General features: G+C 40.1%; 1 protein-coding gene across 1 annotated transcript in view; it reads left to right on the top strand.

Moving 5' to 3' along the window:
• LOC124612489 (molybdenum cofactor biosynthesis protein 1-like) overlaps positions 1 to 18,480 on the top strand; it is a 60,114-nt gene that overhangs the window by 26,914 nt on the left and 14,720 nt on the right. Inside the window, exons 5-6 of the mRNA XM_047140724.1 lie at positions 1,870 to 2,015; positions 10,809 to 10,894. Coding sequence (XP_046996680.1) covers positions 1,870 to 2,015; positions 10,809 to 10,894 — 232 coding nt within the window. The remainder of the gene's footprint in view (positions 1 to 1,869; positions 2,016 to 10,808; positions 10,895 to 18,480) is intronic.

Genomic DNA, 18,480 nt, shown 5'->3' with positions numbered 1-18,480 from the left:
CTTCCACAAGGCGTTCGATACAGTTCTCTGCAATCGTTTAATGAACAAAATAAGAGCATATGGACTATCAGACCAATTATGTGATTGGATTGAAGAGTTGCTAGATAACAGAACGTAGCATGTCATTCTCAATGGAGAGAAGTCTTCCGAAGTAAGAGTGATTTCAGGTGTGCTGCAGGGGAGTGTCGTAGGACCGTTGCTATTCACAATATACATAAATGACCTTGTGAATGACATCGGAAGTTCACTGAGGCTTTTTGCGGATGATGCTGTGGTATATCGAGAGGTTGCAACAATGGAAAATGGTACTGAAATGCAGGATGATCTGCAGCGAATTGATGCATGGTTTAGGGAATGGCAATTGAATCTCAATGTAGACAAGTGTAATGTGCTTCAAATACATAGAAAGAAAGATCCCATATCATTTAGCTACAATATAGCAGGTCAGCAATTGGAAGCAGTTAATTCCATAAATTATCTGGGAGTATGCATTAGGAGTGATTTAAAATGGAATGATCATATAAAGTTGATCGTGGGTAAATCAGATGCCAGACTGAGATTCATTGGAAGAATCCTAAGGAAATGCAATCCGAAAACAAAGGAATTAGGTTACAGTACACTTGTTCGCCCACTGTTTGAATACTGCTCAGCAGTGTGGGATCCGTACCAGATAGGGTTGATAGAAGAGATAGAGAAGATCCAACAGAGAGCAGCATGCTTCGTTATAGGATCATTTAGTAATCGCGAAAGAGTTACAGAGATGTTAGATAAACTCCAGTGGAAGACTCTGCAGGGGGGATGCTCAGTAGCTCGGTACGGGCTTTTGTTGAAGTTTCAAGAACATACTTTCACCGAGGAGTCAAGCAGTATATTGCTCCCTCCTACGTATATCTCGCAAAGAGACCATGAGGATAAAATGAGAGAGATTAGAGCCCGCACATAGGCATACCGACAATGCTTCTTTCCACGAACAATACGAGACTGTAATAGAAGGGAGAACCAATAGAGGTACTCAAGGTACCCTACACCATCAGGTGGCTTGAGGAGTATGGATGTAGATGTAGATGTAGACCAAAAAATGTTTTTCTTGTAATGAAGACACTAAAGTGGGGGTCAGTCATGCTGTTATTGCTTTTAATGATGGCAACATTGGTAGCGTGAAAGTGCTACAACATATGGGAATTAATTCTGGAGCAAACTGCATCAGAGAATTTGAAGGGATGGACAAGGTTTGCACTGGTAAAGCAGAGTATGCAGCACAGTTGGCCACTACGGAGTCCAGAAAGAAGAAAACAAGAAAAAACTTAAAAAAGATCAAGAGGATGATATACAGTATGGTGCAGGGTGCTTCTGAGTGACTAAAAATAAAATGTTAAGCATATATTGAGTTACAGTCTATTAAAACTTTAAAAACTCTTCCTGAAAATTTACATTTTGTCTTGCATTTTTCCCTAAATCTCAGTAACTAATTCGAATAGCGAATTCAAATTTTCAGTATGTATCCTGAGCCTTCTGAACTAAAAGAAGAACATAATGTTATGTATAAATAAAATTATTTAGAATAACATACAAAAAAGTACACAAAATTTTAACTGTGTGATTAAAAAATTGTATTTCCAAAAGCAGTGGCTGAAATGCAATTATTGTAAGACTCAGAACATATAGTTTAATGTCCTGTAAAAGTTTCTTGTCAATGGCTACAGTTGTTCCTGAAATACGGGGAAGTTAAGTCACTAAATTTAACATTGTCAGGATATGGCGTTCAAACTCCCCTTAATGCACATTTTCTCCTTCCTCCACTTGGTGAGCAACACATTTATAGTATTTTCACAACAGCAGTAGCTATTTTCTTACAATTTCTTTTTGCAGGCATACCATGTGCCGGGCTTCAAGGGACATGTGGGATTTATTACCTCAATGAGTGAACACTTCTGTGGCACGTGCAACCGTTTACGGATAACAGCTGATGGCAATTTGAAGGTGTGTCTCTTTGGGAATTCAGAGATATCTCTCAGGTGAGTGATGAAACATAGAATAATCGTGTCCAAGTGAAAATTCATGTGAGGAAACCATAAAATTACTAGAAGACTGACAGACTGATCAGTATTTTACCTCCAGGAGGTGAAATTCCAAAACTTCTTATAGACACATTTGTTCCTCTTGTCCTCACATTAGTCATGGAGTCCGAGTGACCTTTGAGACCTTCAGAAACTTATCCCTCTTTCCTCTCTCATTAAGGAACTGATAGTTCCAAATGCTGAGTATAGAATAATACTTTCAAACTGTTTGCCATGCACATTAGGTATGTGGTTGGTATATGGAAGAGATAAACTGCAGTTAAATCCAGCAGGTATGAAATGAGTAATCTTTTCTTGAAGTTTTCAGCTTGCACCCTCCTCCCTCCCAGACATACAAACCAGATACCTCTAGCTAAATAATTTGTGAGTATATATAATTTGCCTCTGTCAACATCATGTTACACTAACCTATTTGTGAGATTAAATTAAAGGAAAGTAATCAGAACTGGAAATTATGTAAAGACATTTTTAGTTATGTCCCTATGTTGTAATAAAGTTAACACAATATTTCTGTCCATGTGATGGTAACTATGATTCGTCAGCCACTGTTGCCGAGCGGTTCTAGGCGCTTCAGTCCAGAACTGCGTGACTGCTACGGTCGCAGGTTTGAATCCTGCCTTGGCTCAGATGTTAAGTCCTATAGTGCCCAGAGCCATTTGAACTGTGATTCATGATTATCAGAGTCTATATGTTCCAAATAAAAATTGGAACTTCATGTGTATAAATGTACAAATTATTAGACAATGGGACCAACAACTGACACTTTTAAATTGATGACTAGACTAAGAGATTAATAATAGGAAAAAAACTGCAAGATACTTGGCGATAAGTTTGCTTCAGGACAAGGTAAGGGGGGTGAGGGGTGGGAAGAATCAGCTCTCTCTTTGTGAGCATACCAGAAATCCTTTATCAACCGAAGGTAAAATAAGATATAAAAATACAGGGTCAAACAATTAATTTAAGTATCTTAAAAACCAAATGACTAATAAAATTGGAAGCTAAGAAAAGTAAGTTCGTAGTAAGTAGGGTGAAACACAAGGGGCTGCAACATATTGCCATTGTTGTTTGACTTGTCTATCAAAGAAAAAAGAAATGGATCAAAACAAAATAAAAGTGAGAATGGAAATGTATCAGAAGCAAATAGGAATAAGCAAGGAACATATTCTTTAATAAAAAAAAAAAAAAAATGACCTGTGAGGCAGATGTTCCTACAATTTTATGTTCATAGCACAGCAGTCTGTGAAAGCAAAATATTTATGACATTGAAAAAAGAAAATCAGTGAGTGAAAAGTGTGTGTAGGTGAATTGTGGTGAAAGACTGGATATTGGAACTTCTGTTAGGCTGCCCAGTATTAGTTAACTTGGTAGTAAAGGAGCAAGTTTGCAAGGGCAGATAACTGTTTGACTACGTAAAATAGAGTGGGAGTATGGAAAAGCTAGTCCAAGATAGGATGAAAAAGATAACAGCAACTTAAAAAATGAATTGATAAGTTACCATGAACCCCATTCCAATCTAGTGAATGCAGTGGTTGACAATATCTTGTGACATTCGCCTATAAGGCTCAAACAATAATTGCTAAATAAAAATACAAAATGTTGACAAGACTGTATCGAAGCTGTCACTCTCTTTTGAAACAAGGGTGTTTAAACCAACAAACACGCAGGAAAGCAGGGACAACTCGGACACTAGAGGAGGATAGGAAGTATCATTGAAGGAGTGAGCATAAACCGTGTGGAATATGTGTGGTACAAGTAAAAAAAAAAAAAAAAAAAAAAAAAAAAAAAGAAGAAGAAGAAGAAGAAGAAGAAGAAGAAGAAGAAGAGGAAGTGGAAAAATCTTGATCTGGAAACAAGGGAATAAAAATTTGCCACGCGAAGAGACAATATGGTACTGTGCTGATGAGTGTGTACAAGTGGTGATATACAATATACATTGATAAAGGAACTCTGCATTGGGCCCAGAAGACCACGCAATGCCCTTCGAGAGATGTCCTCTACTATATATCTATGGAGAGTTAGGGGGTCAGTATACAACTCTCCAGGCTGTTATCAACTTCCAGAAGTTGAAGACACTGCTTCTCACTTGAGTAGCTCCTCAGCTGGAACTACAAGCAGAGTGTACCCTATTCCAGTCCGTCCACCGAGCAGAATTTCCCGGCTCTACAAGGAATTGAACCTGATCCCTTTCTATGGCACCCCTGTGGCATACTGACTGCATAGCTGTGGCAAGAGTCATAATATACACTTGTGAACAATTGAGTTATAACTATTCTGTTTATTGGGGAGAGAGTATGTATATTGCACCGTGAATGAAACAGTTTAGTGTATCGTAAATGGAATGTATTCAGACCTTGTACTTGTTGTGTGAGAGCGCGGTGTCTTAGACACTTGTAGTGTTTGTCTTAGCATGTACGGACCAGTGAGCCTTACTTTCTAGTATTTTTAATTATATATCATTACTGGTGCCTCTGGCACTTTTGTGCTGCAATAGCAATAGCTTGCAATAGCAAACATTGAGTCAACCATGGTTTTTGGATTAGAAGAAGAGGTCAACTGGGTTGACATTGGGAATAGAGTGATGGGAAGTGGACAATAAGCAGTTATATCGAAGGGTGCATTATTTGATATGTTCAGGTTAATTATAAAATGTGGATTGGAGAATTTTTCACGTTGAGCAGAAGTAAGTTTACAGGACCAGATGTCAAATTACACATGATCCGTGTGAATCCCTATAGTCAGCATGAACACTGGCACACAGAATAATTTATAGGTAGCCTTGCTGTATATAAAAAATCAGATTTGTGCTGAACTGTCATGAACAAACTGTCACTTCTCTGGAATAAATAGACTCTGATTTGTTAATTACATCTGTGTAAATGAAAAATATAGGAAAACATAGATTGCTGCTTACTGTAAAGCAGACATGTTACATTGTAGACAGGCACAATTAAAAAGGCGCTTACACAAAGCTTTCGGTCACAGCCTTCATCAGCAAAAGAGATACAGAGAAACACACATATTCATACACACAGGCAAGCACATGTCACACACATATGACTGACAACTCCAGTAGCTTGCCCCTAGCTGCTGGACTTGGCAGTTTTTTTTTCTCTGTGTGTGTGTGCGTGCGTGCGCGCGTGGAGTGCTTGCTTGTGTGTTGTGCCTGTGTGCAACTTTGTTTTCTTTACGGTAAATAGTGATCTATCTTTCCCTGCACTGTTGATATTCCTACCTGGAATTTCCATTGTTTAATCAGTGTAAATAAGAAGGACACAGTTACATATATTCTGTCACTTGAAGACTAATACATGAAGTAAGTGGACATTATTTTTTATTGCAGAGGATCTTTGTCACCACTAATTATTAATTTTGTGTTCCAGTTAATTAGACATGGTTTCATCCTTTCGTGGATGTGCTCTTTTTGTTAAATCTTCCTGCAAAAGATCTGATTTACTTCAAATTAATAAACCTGAGTATTCTGAAAAAGGAGGTGCAGCTTACAGCTGCAGTGTGACAGTTGATCACAGGGTGATTTTATCACTGCCATATCGTGGGTAACCATGGCTCGAGACACTTATTCTATAAGGGTGTGTAGTCATTGGGCTTTCTTGTACCACAGTGTCAAAGGTGTACTGTGAGCAGATTTACTCAAGGAAAATACTACCAAAATCAGCAGAGTGAACTGCTATGGGCAACAGGATATCATTGACAGGGGTTACCACTGACTAGTATGGCTTTAGCAGCGAACAGGTGGGCCACAATGTAGCAAATGACTCACCAACTCAGTGACATTCAATAAACAGTAACCATTCATGCCACTGGGAACTGTCACCTCTTTGTGGGATACAAAGATGCAATCTGCACACTGCTCGTCACAGTTACAAAGATTAGCATTGGTTCGGAACAGCACCAGGGGATGCTCGAAGCATGCAGGAAGGTCGTCTGTCTGATGATTTGCGGTACATATTGCCAAGGTGGCAGGGTGCAAAATAAGGAGTGATCAAAAAACTTCCATTTGAAGGCTGCATAGTTCAGACCAGTATGCCACACACACACACACACACACACACACACACACACACACACACACACGCACACTCGCACACACACACACACACACACACACACACACACACACACACACACACACATATCCATCCGCACATATACCCTGCTTGTGTCTGTATATGTGCGGATGGATATATGTGTGTGTGTGTGTGTGTGTGTGTGTGCGAGTGTATACCTGTCCTTTTTCCCCCCTAAGGTAAGTCTTTCCACTCCCAGGGTTGGAATGACTCCTTACCCTCTCCCTTAAAACCCACATCCTTTCGTCTTTCCCTCTCCTTCCCTCTTTCCTGATGAAGCAACTGTGGGTTGCGAAAGCTTGAATTTTGTGTGTGTGTTTGTTTGTGTGTCTATCAACATACCAACGCTTTCGTTTGGTAAGTTACATCATCTTTGTTTTTAGATATATTTTTCCCATTTGGAATGTTTCCCTGTATTATATTATATATCAGTGCTTTCCTCTCCCACAACTATCCTGTAGACCTTGTCCACAAACAGATCTCCCAAACAATACATTCCTCCCCAACCAACAACAATGTTACTACCCCCAGACCACACAGAAGCATCCCCCTTGTCACCCAATATTATCCTGGCCTCGAATACATCAACTAATTACTCTGCCACGGATATGAATTTCTCAAGTCAAGCCCTGAAGTGAGATCATCCCTTGACAATATTCTCCCCACACCACCCAGAGTTGCCTTTTGCCGACCCCCTAACCTCCGTAACATCCTTGTCAAACCCTACAATATTCCCAGACCACCTTCTCTACCCAGCGGTTCCTACCCCTGTAACCGACCCCGATGCAAAACCTGCCCCATGCATCCCCCCACAACCAACTACTCCAGCCCCGCTACTGGTATAACATACACAACTCAAGGCAGGGCCACATGTGAGACAGCACGTCATTTATCAGCTGACATGCCTGCACTGCACAGCCTTTTACATTGGTATGACGACAACTAAACTGGCTGAGCGCATGAATGGGCACAGACGAACTGTCCACCTAGGAGATGTCCAATACCCAGTAGCGGAGCATGCCCTCCAGCATAATTCAAGGGACCTAGGAACCTGCTACACCATATGCGCCATTTGGCTTCTCCCACCCAACACCAGTACCTCGGAACTGCGGAGATGGGAACTTGCACTCCAACACATCCTTTCATCCCGCCATCCCCCTGGACTGAACCTATGTTAACCAACCTCACTCCCATTTACTCTTTAGTCTTCTCCTCTTTCCCTTTCCTCTTTAGCCATTCACGCATCTTTTTATCCTACATAGTTGTGTTTATCTTTATACTATGTACCTCTTTACTTCTGTATTCATCCTCCTTGGTTTGAAGCTGGCACAGTAATTACAGTAGAATATCTTTGGCTTCCCTCTGACATCCATGCCTCCATCTTTGCTACCCTCCCTGTTTACCTTTCCCCTGTTGCTTCATAACCTGGGTTGTGAATAACTGAATCCACTTTCCCTTCTTCCCCTTTTTTCCCCTCTCTCCTCCCTGATGAAGGAACGAAGTTCCGAAAGCTAGGATACGTCAATTTTCTGTTCTGTTTTGTGTATCTATCGGCTGTACTGAGCTGAGGTAAGTACTCACCAGGCCCTCTATCTCTTTGTTAGTATTTGTTTCATATATATAAACACACACATACACACACATACTCACACACACACACACACACACACACACACACACACACAGGGTGATGCGTATTAACATTTAAAAACCTCCAAAGCACTGTAGATGACCCTGAGACAAGTAATTTAATACAAGACACATGGGATTACAAATGTTGGATACGATACAAATGTTGGGAAATGTGTCAAAAGCGAATGACAAATGTCACCAGATGATGTACCTTGCCATGCTTGCAGTGGTTGAGCCTCTTGGTCTGTCACACTTGATCATCCCAACCCAAGTCAAGTATTCATATCGTTGTGGCTACGGATACATGTGTGCGACTTTAGTGATGGCGTTCAGGATTTGCGTCTTGCATCTGGCAGGCAGTATTTTTTCATTGTGTTAAACAATTATGTATTTATATTGAAGTGTATTATTTTATTTATCGGTCTTGCAGTTTCCTTGATTTCTTGCAAAGTACAGTACAATGAAAACCTACCATATTGCATAACAAGTAGATGAGTGTAAACTTCAGAATACCATCATCGCCATTAAATGACCTTTGTTTTCTTTACTAACTAATGTCTGTAAACAAAAAGAGAAGTGACAGAAGCAAAAAACACAAAATCAGAACTGCTTTTGCTTGATTACAGCAGGGACAGTAATTTTGTAACATCTACATTTACAACAGATCATATTTACAAAATGTTTTGAAATTTGCTCTGTTTTCTCAAATGAAAGTATTGCACTGCTCAATCATTCCTTTACACTCAACCCCGACTGCTGCACATGCTGCGGGGTATGTCATCTGGTTACGTCATATGTTCAGTGTTTCTCACCAATTTTTGGGGTATTTTGAAATTTACAAAAAGGCAAATGCAGAAAGTTATCACATTTTGCTGCACAATACCTGTGTCACAGAAAAATAATGTATACAAATCTTCTCAGATTGGCCACTGAATAACTTTGTGCAAGCCTCGCATTATTTCACCAACACAACTGTTCGTCATCTTCAGGTAGTGGTGGGTCCTGTCATCACTGCTGCAAGATGTGACTGGTGATATTCGCACAGCAGAATTGAAATTTGTCAGGCTAGAAGCAGGAGTACGAATGTGTGGACAGGCACTCCCAGTTGGATGGAAATGCCATTCATAGTAGCCTTCTGCTTATGTGTTGTGGGCAATGACTGCACTTCTGGACACTCGTGTGGTTAAAAGCTGAATTAACTCTCTGCAAGGTGCTGCATCAGGTCATACATCGGAGGATCTGGTTTCTACTGTTTTAATTTCATGGCAGTCAGTGCTGGATTCTGGGCAGTGCTTAGTCAAAATTCCATATTCCTGTTGGTAAGATTGCCCACCGTATGGCCTCTTGGGAAACGTGTGGTGCCCTGTATTCAGGCAGTGCTCTGCTACCACTAATTTACTGGGTGGCATTTTTGTCAGTGCTGTTGAACACAGTGTTCTTGCACAATGTGAGGTGTCTGCCCTATATAAGATTTCCCATAATGGCATCAGATCTTATATATGATCTATGTTTTCTAGGGTCAAGATTGTCTTTAACTTAACACAAACACTTCCTTAGTTTCGCTGGTAGACGAAAAACACACTTGATTCTGTTTCTCCTAGCGATTCTTTCTATTTTTGAAAACATGCCACTGAAATATGGCAAGAAAGCCATTTGCAGTGCTTGTCTAAGTATCTTCATTTACATCCCTACACTGAACTTGCTTTGCTCAGAACACATTGCAAATCTGTTTACAAGAATAAACGTTCTGCTGCAACACTGTTATTAGGTTTTACAGTTCACCAGGCAAACTGTTGGTATCTGAGATCACGTGTGCTCTATGTGCCAGGGAGTGTAAGACACTACCACATTGTGCAGGGTGATGGCAACTTTTGGACCGCAAATATAACTCTGCGTGTATCAGTTTGCAGTAGAGACTATGCCCCAGTGTTCTGTCAGCTTTTCTTCAAACTGTGACATCCAGGAATGGTAAGCTGCTATCTTTTTGTACTTCCACAGTGAACTGAATATTCAGATGGAGCGAGTGCAAATGCTGCAGGGACATAGGTAGTGTCTGTATTATGTGGGCCACACCACAAATGTCTCTTCAGCATTCTGCCAGAAGGAGGAATGTTGGATATTTACTAAGGGAAATAGAGGATCTCCCATGGGAACACTGTCCACTTGATTAAAGTAGTTGGTGTTACATAAGAAATAGGATGAGGTATGCACATGTTTAAACAGCACCACAATTTCTTTCTCAAACTTGCTGTTAATAACCTCTAATGAGGGCTGCAGGGGCACTTTTGTAAGTAATGATATAACATTTGAGCTAACTAAAAGATCTGAAAGTTCTAGTTTAAGCATCTTCAGGTATTCTATGAAATCCTCTGAATTCTAAATATGATGGTCATATTCATCCACATGATAAATTTCAAAGCTGTCATGTGGAAATTGCCAGTTGCATCTTGCAGCAGTGATGGTGGAAATCACCACCACCTGTAGATGCCAAAACGTTGTGTCACTGAAATATTGAGGGAGGGACTTGCATAATGTTATCTGGTGGGGAACCCAAAGTGTTTTTGCAACAGATCTATCAGGCAAGCCTGAAAAGGCACATATACTCCAAGCAGTAAGTACCTGTCGTAAAATGATCACATTAGTGAGCTTGGCAATTAATTAAGAGTTTATCAATAAATTTGGCTTCATTTTGCAAGAAATTGTGCTGTGTTCCAGTATTCCCTCTTCAACAAAACTAATGTCAGTTTCTGCTCCACCTCTTCAGCCCAAGATCCTATGTACACTCTTGAGCATTTGTGTAAGATACCTGTTTATTTATAAAAATAAAAGTAACTTCTATCATGACTTTCCCATTCTTGTCCAGTGGGTTTGTTATCCTGCTGTTGCCTACTGCAGACTACAAGATTACTGTTGAAGATTTCTGCAAAGTTTTTCTTCCTTTTTAGTGTACCAACATTTCACTGTGTGGTAATTGCCTGGTACTGTTTAACGGGTGTTTTAACAGTTGTTTCAGAGATGCAATACGAAGCAAATGCAGTGAGGATGACTTGCTTGCCATGATTTGGGCAGCAGTGAGAAGAAGGAAGAAACAACATCGAGGTAAGATACATTACAGCAAATGTAACTCTATAGATAGAAAGAAAATTTCTGTTTAACAAGTCATAGCAAACATAAGAGCAAAATAGAACGAAAAACAACAGTGATAGAACCTGTGTTTTTTGTGTAAACTTGGATTTAATTTTTATTTAGTATTCATTCTGATTAATGCCCATTGGTCAACAAGATATTTCAGCCCTAGAATTTGGTTCTGCAAGGTCCACCAGATAACCATATATGGCTGTTGTAACTCCTTTATTGGACTTCAGAAGTTTTCCAGCAACAAATCTTTTTTTTTCTTTCTTTCTTTCTTTTTTTTTCTTTTTTTAAAAAAAAGCTAAAATGCAGAAAACATCATAAAGCAAACACTCACAGAAAAGCATCAGTGTCCTTGAAACAATGGAAACTCCAGTAGGAATATCAACAATATTGGAAAAGGCAGATTACTACTTACTGGTGAAGGCTGTGGCTGAAAGCTTTATGTAAGTGTCTTTTAATTCTGCCCATCTGCAGCCTAAGGTATCTTCTTTATGGTAAGTAACAGTCTGTCTTTTCCTTCATTATTCATTAGTGTTCTTTGTTTTTATTGCTGTTTAGCAAGCATCATGTGGTATATAAGGGATGCGAATAGCGTCAGATGAATCATCACTCTGGAGGATATGAAGGTGCTGCATATTGGTGTGAGACAGCATTATCTGATGAGAGTTTGAAAGAAACCTCATTGTGGATGTCCATTTGGTCGCCTGGTTAAACCTTGCAACATCTGTATTTTTGGAGTATTTGGATCTGACAGTGGCCTGATGTTGGAAAGTAAGGGCATACTCGTCATCAATGTTCCAGTTGACTACATGAGACCACTACAAGGGAGCATCACTGTGTAGTGTACTGAGTACATTGTAACCTGTTCACATCTGTGACTGCCATCTGAGAACAAGTACAGTAAACTCTCGTGCAGCTACACTTTTGGCTAGCTAGATTGACACTTGACAAGTTTTAGTTTGCGTGCACCTGGAGCCAAGCATTTGCTGGTGTTTTTTGGCAATCTGCTGCTAATCTGTGCACTGGTGTGTGTCAAAAGTCCAAGTATCGTCAATTCGTGCGTGTGTTGGTTGAAGCTCTAGTGTGTTTCTTATTCGTATTGCATGGTTTCATGCCACTGCCATCTATTGGAACTCCTTGGTAGTACAGTACATACAGTATTGTTCTATGCAGCGCAACGTAGCCCTGTCAAAACCGACAATTAGAGTGCGCTGCCTAACACTTTCCACTTGTTGTCGGTACATCAAAGCTGAGTGTGTAACAGTGAATGTACAACACCCTGTTGTGTTGCCACGTGGGCTTGGGTAGAACAGAGGAAATGGCATAGATGTATCGAATGCTTTCATTTGATGGCTGCCACAGCCTGGTTTCAAAAGTCAAAAGTTTGTCTAGTGCATCTCGAGTGTTGTCAAGTTGTGCATCTGTGTGTTTCTGATTTGAGGTTTCGTGCTCCCACTATGTGCCTTAAAGTGTCCAGAGATAAAAGGGGCCAAAAACCATAAAGGACTCAGTCGAGTGTCTGTAGAAAGAACACTGAACGTGACTACAGGCACGAAACATAAAATGAATGTGATCTTGTTGGAAAAAGAGCTTCACACTTTGCAGAGAATTGATGCTGGTGAGCCACCCACAAATGTTGCTGCAGAGTAGGAGTACAATTACTGATCGGAAGACAAATTGATCAGGAATTTAAAAATTTTGTTCCATCCAAGCATTGGGCAGCGCAGTGAAATCTTGAAAAGCAATGAGAAAAGGTGCACATCCTCAGTTAGAAGAGGCATTATTTTTGTGGCACGAATAAATAAGAGCCAAAGGTGTGTCAGTTTCAGGTCCTCTACTTTGTCAAAATGAGCTGATGAGCTGATTGAAGGAAAGAAGCAAGAATTGCTCGGAAGTAATGGCCAGCAGGATCGTTTCAAGAAGCAGCATGGCATTCATGAAATTGCCATCAGTTCCAAATCATTATCTGGGGATGAAGCTGCTACACTGATTTTAAGAAGAAACTGCACACAATCATTGACAAAGGAGGTTATACTGGCAATCAACTTTACAAATGTGATGAAACTGGGTTGAATTACAAAATGCTGCCAATGAAAACCCTTGCCTCTAAAGAAGAAGAAATGGCTTCAGGATACAAAAAAATCCAAGAAAGATTTACTGTCCTTGCTTGCAGTAATGCCACTGGCAATCATAAACTGTGTCTTACTTTAATTGGCAAATCCAAAACACCAAGAGCATTTAGACACCAACCAACCAGTTTGCCACTGAGGTACATGAGTCAGTCTTAAGGCATGTATGAACAGTGCCATCTTCAGAGAGTGGTTCCAGGCAGAGTTTGTTCCAACTGTAGTAAATTACATGGAAGGAAAAGGACTTCCTTGAAAAGTGCTACTTCTTGTGGACAATGCTCCTTCTCACCCAGGTGATCTGCAAGATGGGGATATCAAAGTTGTATTTCTCCCACAAAATGTCACATCTCTATGTCAACCGATGGACCAAGGTATTCTTGAGGCGATGGAAAAACATTACAGACGCAAGATGCTGGAATAATTAATAGGTGTGATTGATGCTGCAGATGATTTTGTGGAAGCTCTTAAAAAAATCGATGTTTTAAGTGTCATTCATTGATTGCTGAAGCTTGGAATCTAATTCCTCCAGTTCCTCTTGTTAGGTCTTGGAAAAATACTCTTAGATCGTAAGGCAACCTAAGTGGTGGGAAGGAGGAGGCAACACCGAAACTCAAGCTGACATAATTTTGGTGAATTTACTGGAGAAGCTGGTTGTAAAGACACACACTTCGAAGACATTGAAGAGTGAATAGAAAATGGCATTTTTTCATGTGACTGAGGATGAAATCGTCCAAATTGTGACCGATCATAAAGTGTCAGAAGACTATGTTTCTGATGATGAATCAGAGAAAAATATTCCTCACACATTCTGTTATGAAGTGATCCAAACTGCCCTGGAGTACATCAGCCAACAGGCCGAGACGATTTATCTTGAAATAGTTTGATTTCAACGTTGGAGATGTATTGTTGCAGCAATAGTTTCTCAAGCAAAAAAACAAAAGAAAAAGACGTTTGTGACTTCGTTACCAAAAAATAAACTCTAATGAAGCATCCTAGAACTTCTATGTCCATAACTTAAAAAGTTTTTTTTTTTTTAATTTTCTTGAAAGTTCCTCTAGACAGACTTTTTGTTCCTTTGAGTAATCTCTAGATTTGTTTCATAATTTTGTTCAGTAGTTTATTTTTTACTCAAAAGAGTAGGTAATAAAATTAAAACTCCTGTTATTTCCTGCTGCCAAATAAGGGAGATTTTTTCTGTAAGAATGCAAAATAAACGAGCTTTGTTATACAGCACTTAAAAACTTTGAGTTTTCAATCACAGTTTGGTGCCTTTTTAACATGTCAACACAATTTTTTCAGTAAAAAAGTGCAGGGTTATTTGCAACCATATCAGTAACGTTTTACATACCCTACGCACGTTTTACGATCGTATTTCGCAATATTGATGCAATTTGGAGTGTTCACATGTGAAAACAGGGGGACTTTGATTTATCTGAAATTTTTGTTATCGGAACCGGCCACCGTCCCGATCATTTAGGATAAACAGGAGTTCACTGTAATAGACTCCTTGCAACATGCTGTGTCATACTGCTAGGAGCAGCCAGACTATGGAATTGCCGTCCTGCACATAGGCTGCCATTAACACCCAAGCAAATGACTGCATGTGAAGTGGTGCCATGATCGAGAAGTACGGACTGCTAATGAATGGTGTCACATTATGTTCACTAATGAGTCCCAGTCCTGCACTGCTCCAAATGACTATCGTGGAGAAGTTCGACAGTGACCCGGGGAGATGGGGAGAGGTCCCATTCTTCCACATTTTGGGGGGGGGGGGGGGTCACAAAGCAGTCCCATGGTGTGGGGAGCCATTGGGTATGACTTCAGGTCACGGCTTGTAATGGCTGAGGGAACTCTGATGGTACAGCAGTGTGTAATAGTATTGTGGTCCTATTTTTCAACAGGCCAGTGCTTGTCCACATGTAGTGTGTGTCTCTTTAAGTTGTCTGCGTGATGTTGATATACTCCTGTGGCCAGCAAAATCCCCATATCTGTCCCCGATAGAACATTATGGGACCAACATGGACGTTAACTCCATCCCACTGCCTGTATCCATGATTGCAATGTCCAGTTACAACAGTTGTGGATCACCTTTCTCAGGAGGGTATGCAGCAGCTTTACGACATCCTCCCGCACTGTCCAGGCCAGACAGGGTGCATTGCTGTGTTGATAAGTGGGCTCAAACTGATAAGTTCTGTGTAAATTTGACTCTGTTTTGTTATCACTGAAATAACATCGCATACCCTCTAAATTAGCTATGTTTCAATTTGTTTTCTCCCCACCTTCTGAGTGTCTCACTTTTTTTCAAGCAGTGTAATTTAAGACAGACATAAGTATATGAAAATGGGATGGCATAACACATTGCTATTCAACTATGCCCCTAAGAAAATTGTAAGATAATGGAGAAGAGCAGGTGCACTATTACACTGACTAGAATGTAAACTTAAAGATAGAATTATATTGTGTAACCTATACCGTTGATGTAATACTAATTGACAAAAACATCACTGATGTGCTAAAGCAATTTGAAATATTAAGGGAGCAATCTAGGAAAATTGGACTAATAATTTCACCTGGATAAAAAATTAATGGACGATACCAAAATGGCACTGGGTGAACTTATATAGGCAACAACATAGTATTCGGTGATAAAGAGTTTAAATAATTAGGTGAAAAAGACCACTGAACATCATAATGAAAAGAAGGCATAGAATCCAGACTTCAGAAAATACAAACTGTCTCTCAGTTAACTAAAAGTATTTTTCCTGGAACTCTAAAATCTAACATTGCACAACAGTGATCAAATTAGAATTTCTTTATGCATGAGAGAGACTCTTTGTCCAACACAAGACATGAAAACAGCAAACTGAATTAGAAGAATGTAAAATTGTAGTAAAAATCTTAGGTCCAAGAATAAAAGTTGGAATACATCACACAGAACCCAGTGTGAAATCTCCAGGCAAATTCCTAAAAACTCTTGTTACAATGTGTCTCCAAAGAATCCAACTTGTGGGACATACAGAAAGAATGTATCCAAACAGGCAGCTCATTGGATTCCCACATACTTGAAAAATAAGATCCAACTGATGAAAACAAACAGGAAGAGACCTTACGAAATTGGAATCACCACATTTACAGTATTCTGATGTAGTGATGAGTCACACAGAGTGCAGTGCAGTAGCTTGATCGATGCTTGTACTTGTGTATGTAGTATATGCAAGTGTGTACAGCGTCTCTTCTGGTGTACTCACAATATGCTAATTTAGTGGCCGAGCAGTAAACCGGATCCCTACTCGGTTCCAGTGTGCTGTGCTAATTATTCTTCTTCACTATACATTTATGCTTGGAGCTGCAAGAGAGGCCATTTTCCGGATAGTGCCACAAAAACAACAAATTCTCAGATATCAGTTTAACTTAAACTCTTCAACATCAAAGACAACATTTCACATTAATATGTTGCAGAACACTAGATTAGTGTTAAAATTGCCAGAGTAAACATTGTTCTCCATGTGACAGATTGTCACCCGATGTCCAAAATCGATAAATTTTATATCTCTGCACAGAGAAGCAGCTGGTTGCTCATTGTCATCTGTGGTGCTAATCAATGGGTCGAGCTCGTTGCTGGCACAGCGCCACCTCAGAGTAAGTGGCCCCTCATCCCAGCAGGTGGCGATGTTTAAACACCCGTATAGCTCCCAAGACTTACTGTGTCTGTGGATAACTCCGTCTCTGCACAGAACTTCCCACATTTCTCACACAGTGGGCCCTTGTGTCTCTTACACACAATAAATCTTCAAACTTATTTCATTGGCTAAGTTAAATTTCGAGTGTGACGTGCTATTTTGTAAAAAATAGCAAACGGTAGACATGGATGTTATTGTGACACTTTCCTAAGGCAACATTTGTGTATTACACTTGTAGAAGTGCACTGCAACATAAAACAGTAGACCGTAAGTTCAAACAATGGAAACTACAGGTTGGAATATCAGCAGTGTAGGAAAAGATAGAGTGCTAATTACCATAAAGATGGCACGTTAAAATGCAGACAGGCACAGTTAAGACACTTACACATAAGCTTTTGGCCACAACCTTCATCAGAAAAAGAAATAGAACTACACACCATTCATTCACACAAGCAAGCACACCACACACACACATGACCACCAACTCAGACAGCTCAGGCCAGAATGCTAGCTTGTAAGTTTGCTACACAATAAAATAATTATTCTGAGCTACAAGAAAAATGGATTCAAAGAACTAAACAGCTTGAAGAAAAAAAAGGGAAGCTCCCTGAAGCAACGTAGTTTCACGAGTGTGCATACCAGTGGTAAATTATGAGCGTCGCAACTCTCTGAAATGGATAAAAAGGTCACCAGATTGCATTAGCTTTGTTTGTGTCTCGGATTGTTACCATGAATGGTAGGAGCTATAAGAGATGTGAAGAGCGTAAGATGTTGAGTGATCCCTGTGAAGGACACAGATGCCCTGTACTTCTGTGAGTCAGCATTATCAGCACGTAACAAAATTTGAAGGGGCCTAATTGTGTGTCTCCATTTGCCAGGCTGATTGAATTATGCAGTATGCAGATTTGTGAGACATTCAGATGTGGTAGTGTCCCCATGTTGGACTGCTTGGGTACGTAAGGGCGGCTTGCTTGTCAGCAAGCTTCCGGTTGACCGTGTCTGACGAGCCCATGGGAGAATTGCTGCAAGTACGCCGAGCACATTGTAACCCTTTCACACCTGCACCTGTCATGTGATCAGCAGTGAGTCACATTCTACAAGACCCGCGATGACAGTTGTCAGTGAGTATGACAACGACATAGGGAGAGGGCGTTTGGGGCAGCATCGGATATGACTTCAGGTCACTCTGACAGCACAACAGTATGTCATGGACATCCTACATCCTCATTTGCTACCTCCATGTCCAACGGAGTTACAAGAGACAGAGCAGTGAAAACATATCCAGTTGTTGACTCACAAAACGGTTTTGAACTGTGACGCATGTAGTCTTAAGTGAATCATTCATACAAAAAGAAAAGAAGAGGAAGCTAAAGTCAGAATGTGAAAAAATTTGAGAATGGAATAGATATTTGAAGACTTCACACTTGAAACTCCCAGTTTTCCTATTGTGAAAGTGCCTTTGTGACCATATGCATTTCACTGATGATAAACTTTTTTTTCCCCCTGGGTCTTGGCTCCATATTTTTTCATCCGGTTGAGTCAGAATACTTGCATAGTATTTGTGAGGTATTGTTTCAGTCTTGCAAGCTAATCTAAAATACAATCCCTTTTGCATCCTAGAAAACAATGACCACTCTTTCTCTCCGATTAAGTCACCTTGGCTATTTTTGTGCAACTGCTGTTTCATTTCATCCACGGGAACAGATTGGTGCATAGAATCAGTTGTGTGTCAGATTGTCCC

The sequence above is a fragment of the Schistocerca americana genome, chromosome 4 (assembly GCF_021461395.2).
Source record: "Schistocerca americana isolate TAMUIC-IGC-003095 chromosome 4, iqSchAmer2.1, whole genome shotgun sequence".
In the NCBI taxonomy this organism is placed as follows: Eukaryota; Metazoa; Arthropoda; class Insecta; order Orthoptera; family Acrididae; genus Schistocerca; species Schistocerca americana.
This window is presented reverse-complemented; position numbering and strand designations above follow the sequence as displayed.